Here is a 19,244-nt window from a genome sequence, read left to right as displayed (position 1 = left end):
TTTTAAAACTCTGAACTTCAGCGTTATATTTTTAGTAGAGTGGAACAATGCAGCTTCCGAAACCTAAACTATGGAAGTCATTTTTCATTTCATAGTGTCCAGGTGCAAAGACATATCTTTAGAAAACTTCATTTTACACACCATTACATAAATGGAAGCTCTTATAAATGTAGTTTTTATCATTTGCTTTGTTTGATTTTATGTTTTATATGACTGTGTATTTTTAATGAAATACTGTGGCACACATGGACTTCTATAAAAAGCAAAGACTGCTATTTTTTTTTTTTTTTTTTACTTCTTTTATTTGATGACTAACCAGTGGTATTTTTAACTGGTTGTAAATGAACATTATGCATTTTACATTTTTTTTTAACATTCTACATTTTTTCAGTGTATAATTATACAGACATTGTATTTTTTCACTGTATATAATTATATATCATCTCTTGATGGCACAAAAACACCAGAAAGTGTGTAATAAAAAGAATTCAATAGATTTCACATATTTCTCATGCTTTGAAGCATGAAAATAATTAACAGTCTTCTGTCCAAAAAAGACACTAAATAAACAAACAACATCACTCGTATGCAAAGCAGTTAATAAAATGCAATTCTTGCCTCACTAATATAAATGAATGTACAGATAACACACATGCTGGATATTTGGACTTGCATTTACATAGCGCTTTTCTTCTATGCATGTTAAGCACTTTAATTTCTCACATATATCTTCTGCTCCCAGAACCTAGCACTCACCACTTAACCCAACAACGTCTGTAGACTACTTGAGTTCAAATTTGACACAGCAACATCTGCGATAACAACCTTAATGTCACCACTTTGACCAATTTTACTTTTTTTATGTGTATCTCCTGGTTTGTCACAGCACTTTTGCTATATTCGTCTGGGTTTTACACGATATTTACCTGCATTTTATGCTGTATTTTCATGTTTGTCTTGCAGATCTGAGTCACACGCTTCTGTTCTTGCTTCTCATTCTTTGTAATCCCTCATAATGATGGATAATAGGTGCATTTTCATGTGTGTGGGACTATTTGTATTGTTTCATATCCAGTTGCTATGTGAGTGCCTTAATGTATCCTATGAGCTACATGTGGCACAGACCGACTAACTCTGGCATTCTTGATTTCCTGCTTTCGAGCTTGTGCCCACAGCAGTACAGTGCTATAACTTAGGCGGCCTGCCAAACAGACCACAGTGTGCCCAGGGTGATGCTGTAGGCCACCACGGCCACCAAGTAGACTCTGAAGAGCAGCACGTCAAGCACATAGCCAACCTGGAGCCACTCCTTGGCAATTTCACGGCACTTGTCCCTCTTCTCTAGGAAGTGACGTATCGTTGTCACCTCTTGCAGGATGTTGTCCATGAGAGGTGGGACGTTGTCCTTAGCTGGAGTCAGGTGCAGTCCAAGCAGTCCACCTTCTCTCTCATGCTGGCTGAGCTTTCGGCCGATTTCGCAGGTGTGGTGGAGTGAGCACGGGGCTGTAGGATTTGATTGGAGTTGCAGGATTATTTACAGTGCTAAAGCTTAAAAGCATTTAGGGATTTTTCCTTATTTTCTGCATTATTTAAGTGTGATGATGAATTATATTAGCCACTTTACTTGTTTTCTTCAATACCTACCACTTCCATAGTTGTTTTCCTTGTAGTTCTCCATGTCAGTGGACTGAGAGGAAAGTCTGGAACATAGCCGGTGCTTTTTGTGGATGCAGAAAAGGACTGGAGCTCTTTCCAACACCAGATACTTCAGCCACTGGGGCACAGGGGGCTGCAGGTCTTGTTTGTGGACCAAACGTACAATCAGTACAGTTTCTGTTAGGCTGATTACTAGGAGGGCCATGCAAACCACAAAGTACACACCTGTAGGACAGATAAGATTTAAAAAATTAATGAATTGTAGTATATAAATGATAAAGGGTAGTATGGTAAATGATGAAAGATGTGGCCTGACACCCAATCCATCCTGGGATAGTTTTCAGCTCAGGTGATGTTTTGCCCTCAGCCATCTGTCACTGCATGCTTTACTACAAACCAATAGCTGTTCATGGTGTTGATCTCCCCTGACATATTTTTCTCTGTTTTGTTTACCCATACATTTAAAGAAAAGTAAGACTGCCTTCAGGCAAAATATTTTAAACTCATCTCTACATAGTCACAGAAAATGCTCATTTGAATACAAACTGCCGGTGAGCGTAATTGATTCTAGTCACCAATTAGCGGGGTTCCTATGGCAGTGGCAGGCAGAGTGTCAGACACAATGATGAGGAAGACAGAGTAGCCCAGCAGCAAAGTGATCTTGAATGAAACTCTCTCTCCACTGTCTGGTGGCAGATAGAAACCCACAATGTCCATCACCATTAAGAAGATGCTGGGCAGCAGCAGGTTCACGGTGTAGAATAATGGTCGCCGTCGGATCACCACCTGGGAGATTTAGTTTAGAGTCAAGTTAAAATGTGTGCTATCAAATGAGGGAGGACATGTTTAGCATTTCTTTTCATAAAAACTGGGAATCTGGGGAACAGATGGGAACATGTTTCTTGTTTCTTGTTGGTATAAGCAGTTTATCAACAGTGTTATCACCTGGGAATAGATTTTGAGCAATTGTACCACAGGCAATGAGAAAAATACACACAAGGTAAAATGATTTTTAAAAAAGACCTTTCAGCTTTCACTGTAAATCATAGTAAGAACATTAACTATAACCTATAAACAGGGGCGCACATAAGTGGTCCGCAGGTGCGCATTCGCTGTCAAAATAAAAGAAGCGCACCCGATAAGAAGTTGCAACTCGCGTTTGCGTACATATAAAAAGCACTGTTTTTGTCCGCTAGAGTGGGATTTTCACGGCACATTCCGCACCACATCTCTGTGCGTTTATCATTTGTTTGAAGCCAGCTCACCTCCTGCAACCACTTTTCCGAGAATACGTGCTTCTTTTGCGGTTCAGACTCCTTCTGACATTTCTTTGGAGGTGGAGGAACACCAAAGTAATTGCTTAAAGGAGCTTGCATCTTCGACATCTTTAAGAGTTCTAAACAAATGTCTGTCCTCCTCCAGAAACTCTTATCTCAAACACGCGTTGCAACTTCTTATCTGGTGCGCGTCTTTTATTTTGACAGTGAATGCGCACCTGCGGACCACTTATGTGCACCCCTGACTATAAAGCATGATGATGAATACATAGTCAGGTCCAAAGTTATTTGGAAGTATTTGAACAATTGTAATTTTACCTCTCGGGACCACTGCAGTGGATTTGAAATAAAACACTGCTAATTTTATTAAAGTGAAGATTTAAATTCAAGAGGTTTAGCAAAAGTGTTGCATTAGTTGTTTAGGAATTATACCAATTTTTATCCATAGTCCCCTATTTTCACAGGTTCAAAGAGAATTGGCTTGACAACATTTCACGATCAGGTGATGCCTGTCTTTTTTCAATTCCAAGTACTGAACTTGCATTTGGTGCCTGTTCAAGAGACAGCCAAGAGATGTCTGTGCAAGTCAACAAGACCATCATCTGGTTGAAAAATGAAAATAAACCTGTCAGAGAGATAGCAAAAGCCTTTTTAGTGGCTTTTGCGACAGTTTGATGTGTGCTTAAAAAGAATGAATTCACTGTAGTTCATCAACACCAAAAGGTCTGAAAGACCACAAAAGATAACTAAAGTAAATGATCACAGAATTATTTCTTCCATGGTTAAGAAAAACAACTTCACAACACCTTGCTAAGCCAAGAGCACTCTCAAGAAGGTATGTGTATCATGATCAAAGTCTCCAATTGAGAGATGGTTTCATCATCGTAAATGCAGTTTACGACAACGTGCAAACCACTTGTTCCACTCAAAAACAAGAAGGCCAGATTAGACTTTTCTAAAGATCTAAAGGAGCCTGCACAGCTCTGGAAAAAAATCCAAATCATGGAACCAGGATTCACTTGTAACAGACTGACTGTAAAAGAAACGTATGGAGAGGGAAAGGAATGGCCCACATCATCTGTCAAACATGGCTTTCAATAGAGACAGGTCACTGGTGTTTAGTAATGACTCAACTGCTGATAAAAGTATCAGGATGAATTCTGAAGTGCAAAGGGTTATACTTTCTTAGATTCCACCAAATCCTGCCAGCCAGACAGCGTTTCACAGAGCAAATGGTTAGTGACGCAAAACAACCTGCAAAAGCACCTCACAAGTTTTTCAAAGCAGAAAAATGGGATAGTCCTTAATCGCCGGAGGAAAAAGATGATGGCCATGGACTTCAGGGAGTCAGTGAGTGCAAAGAATTTAATCATAAAAAAATCCTTTTGTTTAACATCGGGGTTGTCCGGTTACTTTTGAACTTCCAAAAATGAGGGACTTTGTATAAAAATGCTTGAATTTCTGAAGAGTTAATTCAGTACTTCTGATAAACCCCTTAAATTGAAGCTGAAATTCTTATGTCTATTTTTTATTTTTGGTCACTCTATTGTTTTCACTGTTTCTCTATCTTGACCTATTACATTGGTTCTGAGTTTTTGTATGCTCTATACAACTTAGTAAATCTTTACACTCACATGAAATTTCATTTCAGCGTAATACTCTTCTTTGTCCACACTGAAGTTCTTATATTTGGATAGTACATGAAGTAACTCCCACTCTCCTTGGTTCATGAAGACACTCTTGTCTTTACTGAGTTCCTCGGGCTCTCGCATCAGGGTGATGTTGATGTCATCAACTACAAATCGAACACAATATTGGGAGCAGCGTGAAACAGCCATGGCAACACGTCAGCCTTCACCTACCTCTGTGCTCTCTCACAGCGGGAGAGAGTTGATGGATTCATCAAACAGAGCAGTTGTTCTAGCCAAGACTTACAAGAAGTGGTGCTGCTTCAAAGACATTGATTGGATTTAGCTTTTTTTTTTTTTGTTTAGTTCAATTTGCATGCACGTAATTGATAAATATGAACTATTCATTGCATTTTTTTTAAAGCATTCACAAATACTTCTAATCTAAAATGTACGTTTGGCTTGTTAGAGGCTTGTTAGCATTCTTATACATGAGAATACTTTTAGGAATAAAAATAATAAAATGTTCATTTAAATGTCATATAATAAAAATGTTTTTAGAAAAACAAAATTGCGAGAATGACTGTTATTTAATGATAAATTAATTAATAACTCGGTGAAATATCTTACTGGTATGGAGCCAGCTTTGGAAGGTCAGGCTGCAATTCTGTACATCAAATGGGAAGTTGTAGATATTGAGAGTGCAAGCTGTGACAACCTGGATGGGCTTGTAGTTGCGCACAACTCCATCATCTGTGACATAAACGTAAGGAATGTCTGGAGACTTCCCCACGTCTACACTGCAGGTCACAGACAGAAATAACAGTTTTAATCATTGTAACAGAAATGCGAGAGGGTCTGTCTGTTAGAACTAGTAATAGCATAATCTTACAACTCATTGATGAGGATGTCAGGAACCCAAACATTAGCCGTGGGTATGGAAATTTTTTTGACTCCATCAAAGTCCTGTGAATCCCACACCAGGAACTCATCTTTCCATGACTGAAATATTCAGGAGTGCAGAAAGAACCAAACAGAATGTAAAGATTTTTTTAATTGCACTATGTCAGAAAATATGGACTGAGTGTGGTGTCATTATTAAGTGAACACAAAGGAATACAAAGAAAAGCAAACACAGATGTAAGTTAAAGCAAACATATTTCATGCAGCACTTTATAAGTTGACTAATGTCTAAATTTTATAGATAATACTTTGTGTCTTTTAATGGCGTATTTATTGATTTAGTCATTTGTCCAAACAAAGACAAGCAAACATTTGGTTTGTTTGTCTGTGTTTATGGCACTTACACAGCCCCATGAGAAAATGTAATGGTTTCAAAGAGGGAAAAAAAAATCAATCATAACTGAAAGTTTTTTGTTTTAAATGGCATGAATGTGAATACTAAAACTTATTGTTGAGTAACCACATATTTGCCATGTCAAATAGATCAAATATGTGATAAATTAATAATACCACAATTACAGATAAAGTAAGCAAACAATATACATCAAGATTTTTTATTTTTCTTACCTGTCTGTACCAGACGTATGTTGTTAACACCTGATTCTTCTCATCCTTTAACACAAAACAAAACAGAGAAATCAGGGGAAAAACATGGTCCACGTTACACTGGTGCTTCTATGGGGTTTTTTTTAAATCCTAACATGTGAAAGCAATGATTTAGATTCAGCTTTACAAAATGACTGTGTACTTGTGCATGCTCATGTATGCATAATTATGACACATTGTGTACTTAATGATGATTTCTTTAAAAAAAAAAAAATAACACACAGAAAATAGTAATTGCTTTGTAGACAGCATAACTCACCACATTAAGGATAGAGTATACCATGAGGTCAATTTCCACATTAGTAGGGGTGTTCCAGTCTTTCACTGGTCTCACTCCTTTCTTATAACCGACACTCAAAAATTCTGCCAGTCGCACTAAGGTGGCATTGGCAAATCTTCCGGTGCTGCTGCCCAGTTTCTTTGCTGAAAAAAGTTACAGTGAAAATTTGAAAAACCCATAAAAAATCTAATAGACACACTAATATAATATATATATATATAATAATATATGCACATATAAATATATGCCGTTAAAGAAATAGTTAAAATCACAAATGACAAACAAATGTGTTTAATAAAACTTCATATAAAAATAAAAATGGAATTCATCAAAAATAATTAGAAGGAAATCATTATGAATATTAAATGCACTGAATATTTTTAAACTAAATGTATTTCATAAGGAATATGCATTTCTTGTTTCAGATGACAGATAACAGCTACATGTCACGTATATTTAATCAAAAAACTACATTTCCAAGCATTCAAAGCATAAATGTTTTGAAGTTCCATACCGTATTTCACCACAAATATAACAGTACTTTAAGTGTTCATTGCTTTTTTTATTTCTCAACATATATCCTTTATCTTTTATACGTACAATTAATGTCAGCTGTTTCTGCGATATTTCTTTCTGTTTGAGACACTTTCATTTTATTTTATTTAAATGATAGATATATAAATCTTTAGGATATATCCAGTTATTAAGATTCAACTTTTTGCAAAAACACTTAATTTGTTACAAGACAGATGTGACTAAAATAAAACAGCTAAGATTGGACTAGAAAGTCAAATGAAGACTAGCAAAAATATTACACAGGAAAGCTAATACCATTTTAAACTATCATTAATATTTTCCCTGATATTTGGTGAACCCAAGGCCCAAAACTGGCTTAGGTTAACAATAAAATTAAATACTTTGGTGTACCTGTGCATTCTTTTGAGGCTTCATTAATCAGAAGGAAGCAGAGTGCTGTCCAGGCTGATGAGAATCTCATGCTGCTAGTTCACCTGTGTTTTCCCTTGTTGCTGCTGAAGTCTGCCTGTCGCTCTGATGAAAGGCCTCAGGATGCCTGGCACCTATATCCTCCACATCCATCCACTATATGCATCGCTTCGCTCACATCCACTATCAAAACCTTGTTAGTGTCACTCCACTCATGAGGGTGTATCCGTCTGCTCTGACACCACTCCTTGTTCAATAAAGCAGCAGCTCGCTCAGATAAATGGAGCCAGAGTTCTGCGACTGGATCATATGTCATGTCTGAGAAGTTATTTAATTCAATAATACGATCCCAGGCCAGTATGTTACAATGTTTACCAATTAAGAAACCATTAGGCAAGAATGTCATCTCATTTTAGTCTCAAAGTGTCAGCAATCAATGCCTTAAAAACAATTAAAAAGGAGCGTGGCGGTGTGAATTTTTATTAGCCAGTTTTCAGCTGTCCTCAGTTTTACATCAGGGTACATTTTGTTTGGTAAATATGCCCATTAACTTTTGAGGAAAGGGCATAATATTTTGTTCACACCTCAGAGCATACTATACTGCAAATGTTCGTGGCCAGGATTGCTCTATCTACAGTACTTACTATGAGTAAACTGATTATGTGCCGCATACAGCCCAGTTATCTTTACAACACTGAAATAATCTTTGCTGGATCTGCCTTCAAAATGCTCCATCATCCCTATTACTACTGAGTCTACTATCATTACACTTGCTGTACAATTTCCAGACAACAGTGAAGTCCACAAATGCACGTAAGCTTCACATGTTCTGTGCTTTTGGATTTAAACAACAGTGGTATGTTGCAATTTATCAGGATCTAGAAATACTATTTACTTTCAATACATTTTCATGGCTATACAAGGAATAGTGGTATGCCTTATTAAAAAATTTAAATGATTAATGAATCATTTGCAACTGTTAGCCTTTGCAAAGTAGCAAGGTGAACTGGGCTCTTTGGCAGGCCAGTTTTATTCAGTTCAATTCAATTTTATTTATACAGCGCCAAATCACAACAACAGTCTCCTCAAGGCGCTTTATATTGTAAGGTAGACCCTACAATAATACATACAGAGAAAAAAAACCAACAATCATGTGACCAAGCACTTTGGCAACAGTGGGAAGGAAAAACTCCCTTTTAACAGGAAGAAACCTCCAGCAGAACCAGGCTCAGGGAGGGGCGGAGCCATCTGCCGCGACTGGTTGGGGTGAGAGAAGGAAGACAGGATAAAGACATGCTGTGGAAGAGAGACGGATTAATAACAAGTATGATTCAATGCAGAGAGGTCTGTTAACACATAGTGAGTGAGAAAGCTGACTGAAGAAGAAATACTCAATGCATCATGGGAATCCCCCAGCAGCCTAAACCTATTGCAGCATAACTAAGGGAGATTTCAGGGTCACCTGATCCAGCCTTAACTATATGCTTTAGCAAAAAGGAAAGTTTTAAGCCTAATCATAAAATCTTAAAATTCTGGCCTCTGTGCCACATGTTTAGCCCCTGATCTTAACTGCACCTTGAAAGAGGACGATATTGTAGTTCACTTTCACACTGACCATATCTAAAATACTGAAAGCTTTGGTTTTTGGCTCATATAATGTAAGTAGTTTTCAAATTCAGATTGCAATTCAAACAAAAAAAACCTAGGTTTGATTTGGATTGAACCTTTAGCTCTAAGCCATGGAGGGTTGTAACAACTCTTTAGTTTCATTCATGTGAAATTTCCTAAAGAAAGGTTTTGTGGCCTACTTTTTCACTCGCCTGCTCTCCGGGTTTCAGAAATAATGAATATGAGCAGCGAAGCCTTTGAGGGCTTGTAGCTGTCTCTCTAAATGGATGCATACTAAGTCTGTAATCATGTGTATTTCAGAAAGGCAGGATCCATCGTTCCTTTGCCTCACAAAAGCTTTTGTTGCTTCTTCTGTCATGTTTTATCTTTGCAAAATAATCACATTCTTTTTGTGGTTATTACTTTTATTTAAAAAAAAAAACAGGCACAAACATCTACAGATTACATTTATATCCAAAACAAAGCGAATGCAGACATCTTAAACAGCCACTGGAAGCCTCATAGAGACACTAACAAAGCAATGATGAAAGATTTATTTTCAGATGTGTTGCATAACATCGTGTAACCAGATATACTGGAAAAAAGAGGTTGCTGATACCGTCAAAACTACATTAATATTGATCGTTACACTGGCAAGTTTTCTGTGCACATTTGATATTCTTATTAGGACTATTAGGAAACCACCAGGGAGTAGAGACACAGCAGCTGAGCTCTGAAAGGTTTTCACTGATCCATTTTGTGGCAGTAGGATGGAGATTAAAGTATGAATACAATATCATAGCATCACACTGGAAGTGAGAATTTTCTCCTGAGAGCTACTTTATTGTACAGTATCTCTGAGTAAATCTTCACTGCCGGGAAACATAATAACAGAGCCGATACAATAATGTCTTTGTCAGAATGATGATACAGTGCTACGATGGCTAGAGCGGTGGCGGTTACGCGAGCAGCATATTTAAAGAGTAGCTATTGCTCCAGAAGACTTCAAGTGTACTTTTTGCAGTTTTGCCAAATATTTGTACTGGCTATTTAAAAGGCATTACTCAATCTGTCAGTAATAAACATAGTTTTTTTAAATAATTTATATAATCTGAATAAACTGTTGTTTTGACCACATCCTGTTCTTAGACCCCAAAGGTCCAAAACTGTGATTAAAACTAAAAACAGTCAAAAAACAGCCACATTGCAACATATAAAATACAACAACAACATACAAATAAAGTGTATTGTAACCAGTGGTTTCTTAGGTTAAATATATATGAGCACTTCTTGAAGTAGCCTATATTTTTATTTAAGTCAGGTTTATTCTATACACAGCAACAGTGCAGTATTTATCTCTGCAAGTACAGTGGACATAGGCAAGAACTGTTTTTAAATGTGCAGTTAAGTCAAGCAAAGCTCCAGTTGACCCAGAGCAGCAGCAGCGTTCCAGCATACAAGCCCAGAACCAGCAGATAAAGGCGAAACAGGAAGCAGTCGAGCTTAGAGCAGAGGGCCAGCCATTCGCTCTGAGCTGAAGACTCGCTGTCCTCCTGGGAAAAAGCTAGACGGAGGGAAACCAGCTCTCGGAGGAGCCACTCCAGCCCAGTGGGAGTATCCTGGATCTCATTCAGGGACAGCAGATCCTCATCCAGTGAGTTTTCAAGCTCATAGTCTAAGAAAAAAAAACATTACAATGTAAGTAATGAATATATATTTATGGAGTAGGAGACAGTTTATATCCTTTACCAGCTTTATATCCTGTACAATAGCCCCATTGACTTGGCCCACTGTGCCACCCTGCTGCTATTCCACCCTCAACTATTCCGCTAATGCATTTTTGTCCTACTTTCAAAAAGAGTTTCCATACGCTTTGGCACAGTGTGTATTTCTATTTCTATTTTTAGAGCTTAAATTTTCCCACAGATAAGATGTGCCTTGGCTCCCGTTTAAGTGTTTTTCCTCCCATGACTCATGATGTTGTTTTCAATTTTGCTGAAGCAAAGTAAAAATAAAAAATAAAAAAAAGTGTACTCTTATATCCGCTGCCAATAGCACATTTGGGAAAACGAGTCTTAAAGTTTACCTCCAGACGGGTTTATGTGGTCGAGGGTTTTGATGGAAGTTAAAGCACTCTCAGTAAAGACATGACCAGCTGAGCCGTACTTGTCCAACAGGCAGGCAGACACTGACATTTCCTTGACCTCCTTCTCACTGTAGTGAAGCAGCTTCACAACCAGTATAGACTTGATCAGACTGAGCATCAGCAGGGCCATGCACACCACAAAGAATACCCCTAAATGGAGATTGCATAGTTCAGAAACTTGGTGGAGAATATAGAAACACTTACAATAGTGTCTAGTTACATAAAATCCAAACTATAACCTATATTTACAATAAAGCTTTACTGATTGCCCAGACACCTATTTCCATGCTCACAGTCTGATTCTACCTCAAACTGCCTTCATATTGTGACACACTGCCAGTCTTGGGGTATTTAGTCTAAGAGTGATCTTTTCTGTGGTTTAACATTACCCTTACTCTTTATAGGTTTTTCATGGAGCACTCTATTTAAGGCAGAGCAGGTTTGCAGCCTCCCCAGATAAATTACTGTGTGTAAAATTAAATGTGGGGAGCACTCAGAGCTTCATAATTTAATTAAGGTATTTCAGATTCTGCTTCTTCAATTAGGCTCCACTTGTTTTTCCTCTTGTATTCCCCCAGTACTACTAGACATACTATTGTCATTCTACAAATTAATGTTTTGCAGACAGTGCACATTGGAATTTATTTTACATTAACCTTTCTGGCTTCAGTTACAGAATAAAAAACAGGATATAGGTTGTTTGCTTTACATATGTGTGTCTTTAAAATCCCACCAATGAGTGAAGTTCTGACAGCAGTAACAGGCAGCTCATCTGTCATGTTGACTCTGAAGACGGTGTAGCCGAGCAGTATGCTGATCTTAAAGGTGATGCGTGTACCGCTGTTCAGAGGCAGGTAGAAGCTCATCACATCTACCAACATGAGGAAGATGCTCGGGATGAGGAGTCCTACCACGTACAGCAGGGGGCGCCGGCGAATCAACACCTGAATAAAAGATGAGGCCCGTGAGCTGAGGTATGAAGGACAGAAGACAGACAGAAATAATATCCACAAGTCTTGACAGTTCACACACCTAATTTTGGAGTCACTTTTAAATATAACCAAGGAATATTTGTTTATCTCTCCAGACAAACAGCTGTGTGCATGAAACACTTATCTCTGACATTTCTGCCCCCAAACCCACCTGAATGGAACTGGGGAACATTTTACTTAGGACACAAAACAGCAGCAGCACTGTCTTGTTTCACAAAATAAATGTCCTTATTAGTCTGTATAATCCACAAAACACATTATCAGCTGTAACATAAAGGACAACCAGACTAAAAAAAAAAACAGTTTCTATCCACAGGCCATCAGGCTACTGAATCACTAACTAATTGTTGAACTGTAATGATCTCTCACCTGTAAATTTGCAATTTTGTACATTTATATATGTATATATTTATAACACAACTTCATACAATATAAACATTGCATACTCTGCATATATTACACTGGGACAGTGTTGCAACTACTTGCACTTTAAATTCTGACTACACCTACGCATAAGCTGCACTTGTTTTACTTTATTATTATTTTCAGTGCTATTTTCTATGTTCAGGGTTAAGTTTACTCTTTATTTTAGTTAGTTGTTATTTAAATGTGTGAAGGGAACCTGCAAAGTAAGAATTTCATTGCTCTGCGTAACTACTTGTATTTTGTGGTGTATATGACAATAAACTTCACGAATCTTGAACATATTTCCACTGTCACTCCATCCATTTTCTTTCATTTATTCTGTGTTGGACCGTATCCCAGCTGCCATAGGGCAAGAGGCAGGATATGCACTGGACAGGTCACCAGTTTGTCGCAGGGTTAACGCAGACTGGCAACCATTCATTTAGAATCACCTAAATTGTCTAACCCCACTGACTGCATGTCTTTGGACTGTGGGAGGAAGCCAGGGTACCCGGTAAGAACCCACACAGACATGGTGGGAACATGCAAACTCCACACAGAAAGACCCCAGCCAGATGGTGGATTTTAACCCAAGGACTTCTTGCTGTGTGGTAACAGTCCTAACCACCGCTGCCTGTTGGCTCCTGTGTGATAACACGAGTGAACTTGTGTGTTGAGTACAAGTAATAATCTAAAATGCAATTATGTCTGATTTTGATAACCACAAACCCTGAAAAACCACCATTAAATCCCTCTCTAGTGTGTTCATGTGTCTGAGGTGCCGTGATGGTGATTAATGAAAAACTAAACATAATCCTGTTAGAAAGTTTCCCGTCATAACAAGTTGAAACCATCCCTGATAATAATTACCAGCTAACTGATGTTTCACTAGCTGCTGCTGTGAGGGAGCCTTTCATTACTCTCTCTGAGAGAATGAGTCCCCGAAGTAACTTCTGTTTACACTGCACTCGTTAAACTTTGTTAGCATTCACAGCACATATGATATGTAATCACAGGAGTGTCTTATTCATCACATCTAGGACACTCTCTCTCAAAGTCATTTTCCATCGTTCTCTGCAGAATATCAGCTGTCTACAAGCACGTCTATCACTCAGCTCGTCTCAATTTGTCAAGCTACAGCCTGCTTCACAAAGTGATTTATGAGCACTACTCTGGTACAGATTGCAAAAATTGCTGGCATCCCAAGTTATCATCACTCGCAAATTAAATAAAAATTTGCAAGTCTGACAGTCCTTTCCCATGTTCGGGCATAGGATTCGAGGTTTTCATTTCTTCAGATCAGTTAAAAGTGAGAAAATTAGTGTGAAAGTAGTTGACCCCAATTGCCAAATTCATGAAATGGGCCCCAGTCATCAACGAGAGATAAAAAGAGTCAAGCCATTATTATTTATGTAACAACAATATAGCAGTGTGCAGTGACATCAAGTGGCTCACTGTTAAATAAGCTTGTGTTCCAAAGCATGAATAGGCGTCACTATGAATGCTTTAGTGCATTTTTTTACTTCCAAACTGGAATGAATATGTTTGGATTTCACTTTGACTTTTCATTTCGATGAATAGAGAATCAGGTCTTCTCGGGCTATAGATTTCGATTCTGAATGTGTGTAGATTTGTTTGTTCATGTTCAAGTATTTGGGTTATTAATAGCAGCTGAATGTTGCTCTGTTACTTTCTCCAGCTTGTGAAAAGCAACATTTTCTCAGAAGTCAGACGTTTTTATATAAAATATCTATTGCACGCAACAACACTGTCACAGTGTAACAATATCCCAGTGAGCCATGAAATGCTCCATTACAAAAAAAACCCTCGGCTCTTTGAGCTGGATAACTAGCAGCCCTCCCTGCTCTCCACCTGCAATGGGCTATGGGGCCATTTTGCTCCCCGCTAACAAGAAGTCCATTGATCAGGCAGCCACTGAGACAGTCTCATTATGGTTGCTCACCCTCCCCTGTCTATCAGCTTCTCTCTCTCTATCTGTCTCTTTACTTGCCAGAAACAGCCTCAGCCTCATCATTTGGCATTAGCTCTCTAGCTCAATCCATGAAGGTCGCAGCCAATTGCTTTACACTTTACAATTCCACCGCAACGCTTCAGGGTGTAACCCGCAGAGAACTACAGTTTAAAGCTCACCATCGACTAGCAATCAGAGCCATCACAGCACAGTTACTCTCTCACTTATTACAGAGCGTTTACGCCTCTGAAGTAATAATCTATCAAACACCCGAAATATTAGTATTTGATTGCTGTTAGATTTATAAGATAACCAGTTTCATTTAAATTACTCACAGTAACAGTAAATGTGATGAATGTACGCTAAGTACGATAAGTCACGTACGTTAAACTGGATGTAGGCATATTCAGTTTCGTTTTGTTGACTCAGCCGGTAGCGTGAAGGAATGGACAGCAGTTCCCATTCTCCATCATTCATGAACTGCTTTCTATCCTTAGCAGTGGTGTTTTCATTCCTCAACAGGGCCAAGTTTATTTCTTGCACTGCAGAGGGAGAGATAATGAAGAATATAAGATGGCAGAAGAAACAACAATGAGCGTAGTGTGTATCTGCTATCTCCTTGTACTGTGTTGTCACCTTTGTCTCACAGTGGCAGACAAATCAGTTTCAAATTATTCAGTTTTCCTTCTACTATCCACAGATTTTTAAGAAAGGTGCACTGTCATATCTACATGTCATCTGTCAGCTGTGGCAAACCCTACAGCTGAATGGCATGATAAACACTGCAAATACGGAATAAAATAAGCTCAGCATTTCACTCACTGTCTTTATCGGTTGATGACTTTCATCAGTTGTCCTAGAGATGGTTCAGATTTTATCACAGGGCTGAAGCTATGTTGTTTACAAGGCAATGATAACTGATGGTTGCAAAGGCATATGAAAGAACACTAGCTGAAATTACAATACATTAGCTGTACAGCTTCTACAGTTCGACTGTTTACTGCTTTAGTGGATCACCATAGTCTTTCATCCCGTCTTCCTTCTCTCACCCCAACCGGTCGCAGCAGATGGCCCTGCCCCTCGCTGAGCCTGGTTCTGCCGGAGGTTTCTTCCTGTTAAAAGGGAGTTTTTCCTTCCCACTGTCGCCAAAGTGCTTCTTCATATGGGGTCATATGATTGTTGGGTTTTTTTCTCTGTATGCATTATTGTAGGGTCTACTCTACAATATAAAGCGCCTTGAGGAGACTGTTGTTGTGATTTGACGCTATATAAATAAAATCGAATTGAACTGAATTGAATTGAATTGAGTTAGAAGAATAAGACAATTTAAGTGTGTTTTGTTGAACTTTATGCAGCAATAGATACCTATGATTCTAGTAACAGATGTAAACTGGATGAATTCATCAGAGCTTTTGGTTAGATTTTTTTAACTTTGTAATATATTGTAACATTTAATTTATTTTACTTAGTTACTGTTCTTACTTTCTTCGAGCAACTGTGACCACATAATTAAGGTTTTCTGATTCTGAAATTATAAAAAACAAAAGTTCAATTTATGTGATACTAAATAAAAACACTGTTGATCTAATCAGCCTCAACCTGTTGAATCACCATAGGTGCTCCTATTTTTTCTAATTTCTTTATTTTTATTATTATTTTTATTTCTTTGTCTCCCTCCCTCACTAACATAGGCTTTTGGACTGAATAGAGCCCCATACTTCCACACAGCAGCCCCTATAACACACAACACACACACACCTACACACACTCATATATCTCGTCACATCCTGTCTTCTCTTGCACAATAAAAAAACAATAAAAACGCTGTTGTTTTTGAGATTAGGCAGATACACCAAGTGAAGTCATTCTGACTGAATTTCTCTACTTAAAGCTGGTGAAAGTCTCCACCACAGGTATGAAAACTGTACTCTCCTGCTGTAAACGTAGGCTGATTTTACAGACCTGAGTGCAACAAACTTCGGAAGGTGAGGCTGCAATTCTGCTTGTCAAATGGAAAGGCATACATCTCGAGAGTGCAAGCTAGCACTGCCTGTATGGGCCGTTTGTTCTTTACTGAGCCAGAAGAGTTGACGTAAACGTAGGGGATCGGAGGGGACTTCCCTTCGTCCACACTGGAATGGATATGAGGAGAAAGAGGGGAGAACAGGTGAGATATGAACATCAAGACACCTTTTGTTGAGCTGATCCATAACTAAAGTGGCTGTTTCGTGGACCATGTCCCATGAACGGGGACATGCTAAACCAGCACCTATAAATGCTCAGGTTTAACATGAATTCTAACCTAATTTTGATTAGACTTACTGAGATTGAGACGTACATAATTTCCTCTGCCATTAATAAAGTATTGTGATTCTGATTATTTCATGATTGCATCTGGGATTCCAAAATCCAATTTCAAATACAGAAACATGACATCAGCAGTTACCAGAAAGCTGTAATTTCCTAACAGTTTACAACTAAATTAAAAAAAACATTGCCATGTTAAAAGATATGTGAATATTTTAATGTACTGCAAATGTAAACCATGTTATCAATTGATGTATTATTGCTTTAATACAATACAAAACAATCAGATCAGTAGGAATCTGTGGTACGTTTCTAAAATCTAAGAAACTTAATAATGTTTGAGACTTGGGCAAAATTGAAGGACACTGCACTGAACACAAGAAAAAAAGTTTGTGCAGACACTTTCTTACAATTCACTAATGATAACATCAGGTATCCAGATAGCTTCAGATGACAGCGAGATCTCTTTGATACCCTCAAACTCGTCTGGATCCCAAACCAGGAACTCATCTGTCCAGACCTGAAAAGTGCAAAGGATTTTTCAGCTAAACTAAAAAGCTCTTTTATCCATAAAGATATATATTTTAATACACTGAAAAATGCCTTTTTTTTCTTAACTTGTGTAGCAAGAAACAATAAGGAAGCACAAAAAGGCTATTTACCTGTCTGTACCAAATACTTGTAGTGATGCTCTGAGTCTTTCCATCCTGAAGAAAAGAAAATGAGTTTCAACACAATTTCTAAAATTTTTCTTATATATTAACTCTTCCAAGGTTACTGTTTGAGTTGCTTTGTAAACAACATAGAAATGCATGAAAAGTGATACTGAATAAAATGCAATATCATAAACGTTAGGAGCAATACAAACACAGCAGAAAGCATTCAAAGCTAACATACCACATCAAGGACAGACCGTAGTGTCAGGTCTATGTAGACAGTAGTAGGAGTGGTCCAATTGTGAACAGGTCGAACGCCGCAGTCGTAGTTCCTCAGCAGGGTCCTGGTCAGCTGGTTCAGAGCTGACCTCTTTGGCTTCTCTGGCACACATTCAGCCAGATGGGCTGAAAATTAAAGAAAGATTACCACTTGGACAAACAACTCACACTCACAGGACACAAAGGACAAAACGGTGTGCTGCTACCCAGTGGTGCAGAGGAAAATCTGAGGCTTAAACTATTACATCAGTGGATTACTAAAAAAGATATCATATCATGCCTAGACTCAATATCTGTTGCCTACTTGAATTTACACAACACAAAAAGAATTGGATAATTAAGTTTTGGGGTAAGCTGGGGGTATCAAGAAGTCCCCTTTGAATTTCCCGGATCACTTATTAAGTCTTGCAAAAAGGTAGCTGCATGAGCCATTCATTGTTCCGCATTCCCTTCATTTTGCCACTTTAATGTAAAGCGACGAGAATAATGTAAGGAAATCCACATTTTTAAAATAAATTTGTATGGATTTAAACACATTGTTAAGAGGATGCTTATAATAACCATCAGCCAAGGTGACCTTTTCTTTATCTCTGCATTTATCGTCTGAATGTGTCTGGTATTGCTGACCAAATACAATAAGCAAAGCAATGGCTCAAACAATTAAAACAAAACAAAAAATCAGGACATGTGACAGCTGCTTCATTCTGATGTGAAATGCCACAAAGACGAAGCATCTAAATGAATTCATGTGGACATCTCAATCAATTACAAAAAGAGCATCTTACCTGAGATCAGCAGCGTCAGCCAAATGAGAGACATCAAGCTAAAAACCAAGATTACAGGTGTTATCCAAGAGTCATACCCAAAATGATTGCCCTGTTAAAGTAGAAATATCCACAGTTTCATCAAATAAGTTCAACAGCAGCAATCCTGACAGGAGGGGAGGAGCAATGAACAGGGTAGAGCAGACATTTTTTTGGTTGTCATTGATTTTCCACTACCCGGGTAAGGTGATACATGTGATAGAAACACCCCAGAGAGACAGCTCCCTGGAGGTGTTTTTAGTCCAGTTTACAGCTTCGGATAATTCTAAACACTTAAGTATGTGTTGTAAAAGTGCTGGAAGCATCTAACAGAAGAACTAAAGAATGGACTGATGGGTAATTGTACATGTCTGCGAACCAGAGAGTGGAAAATAAAGCCATAAAATGCAAGGCATAAAAATATTTCACATTACAGATTGCCGTGACTGTAATACCATGGATATAAATGCATATCATTTATATTGCAATCACATTTAGTTTCTCGTAAGAAAAGCAGTAATTCAATTACAAAAACAACAATAAGGCTCTTAGAGACGAGGAAATTGTTTTGTTTTGTTTTTTTGTTTTTTCTGTAAGAGAGGCGGAAGTCACCGTATTGTAAACTAGCTACATAATTGCTGTAAAGCCATTAACGTTGGATAATAAATCTGCCATAGACACTGGAAGTATTTCATTACCTGAGGAAACGTCCCGACAATCA

General features: G+C 38.1%; 2 protein-coding genes across 2 annotated transcripts; both read right to left on the bottom strand.

Moving 5' to 3' along the window:
- Positions 1 to 367: 367 nt before the first annotated feature.
- On the bottom strand, positions 368 to 7,508 carry htr3a (5-hydroxytryptamine (serotonin) receptor 3A). Its single transcript, XM_040032672.1, is given in 9 exon segments — positions 368 to 1,503; positions 1,645 to 1,913; positions 2,192 to 2,442; positions 4,568 to 4,728; positions 5,192 to 5,361; positions 5,454 to 5,563; positions 6,092 to 6,136; positions 6,390 to 6,553; positions 7,421 to 7,508. Coding segments are annotated over 9 exon segments (1,569 nt in total). The 3' UTR covers positions 368 to 1,192.
- A 2,709-nt stretch (positions 7,509 to 10,217) lies between these two features.
- Positions 10,218 to 18,922, bottom strand: htr3b (5-hydroxytryptamine (serotonin) receptor 3B). Its single transcript, XM_040032419.1, has 9 exons — positions 18,506 to 18,922; positions 17,683 to 17,846; positions 17,448 to 17,492; positions 17,196 to 17,305; positions 16,441 to 16,610; positions 14,863 to 15,020; positions 11,843 to 12,053; positions 11,050 to 11,259; positions 10,218 to 10,638 (listed from the first exon to the last, which is right to left on the bottom strand). The coding sequence occupies exons 1-9, from the start codon at positions 18,537 to 18,539 to the stop codon at positions 10,373 to 10,375; spliced, it is 1,368 nt and encodes a 455-aa protein (XP_039888353.1). The 5' UTR covers positions 18,540 to 18,922; the 3' UTR covers positions 10,218 to 10,372.
- Positions 18,923 to 19,244: the final 322 nt, after the last annotated feature.

This window comes from Simochromis diagramma, unplaced genomic scaffold (genome assembly GCF_900408965.1).
Source record: "Simochromis diagramma unplaced genomic scaffold, fSimDia1.1 OVJJ01000216.1, whole genome shotgun sequence".
Taxonomy (NCBI): Eukaryota; Metazoa; Chordata; class Actinopteri; order Cichliformes; family Cichlidae; genus Simochromis; species Simochromis diagramma.
This window is presented reverse-complemented; position numbering and strand designations above follow the sequence as displayed.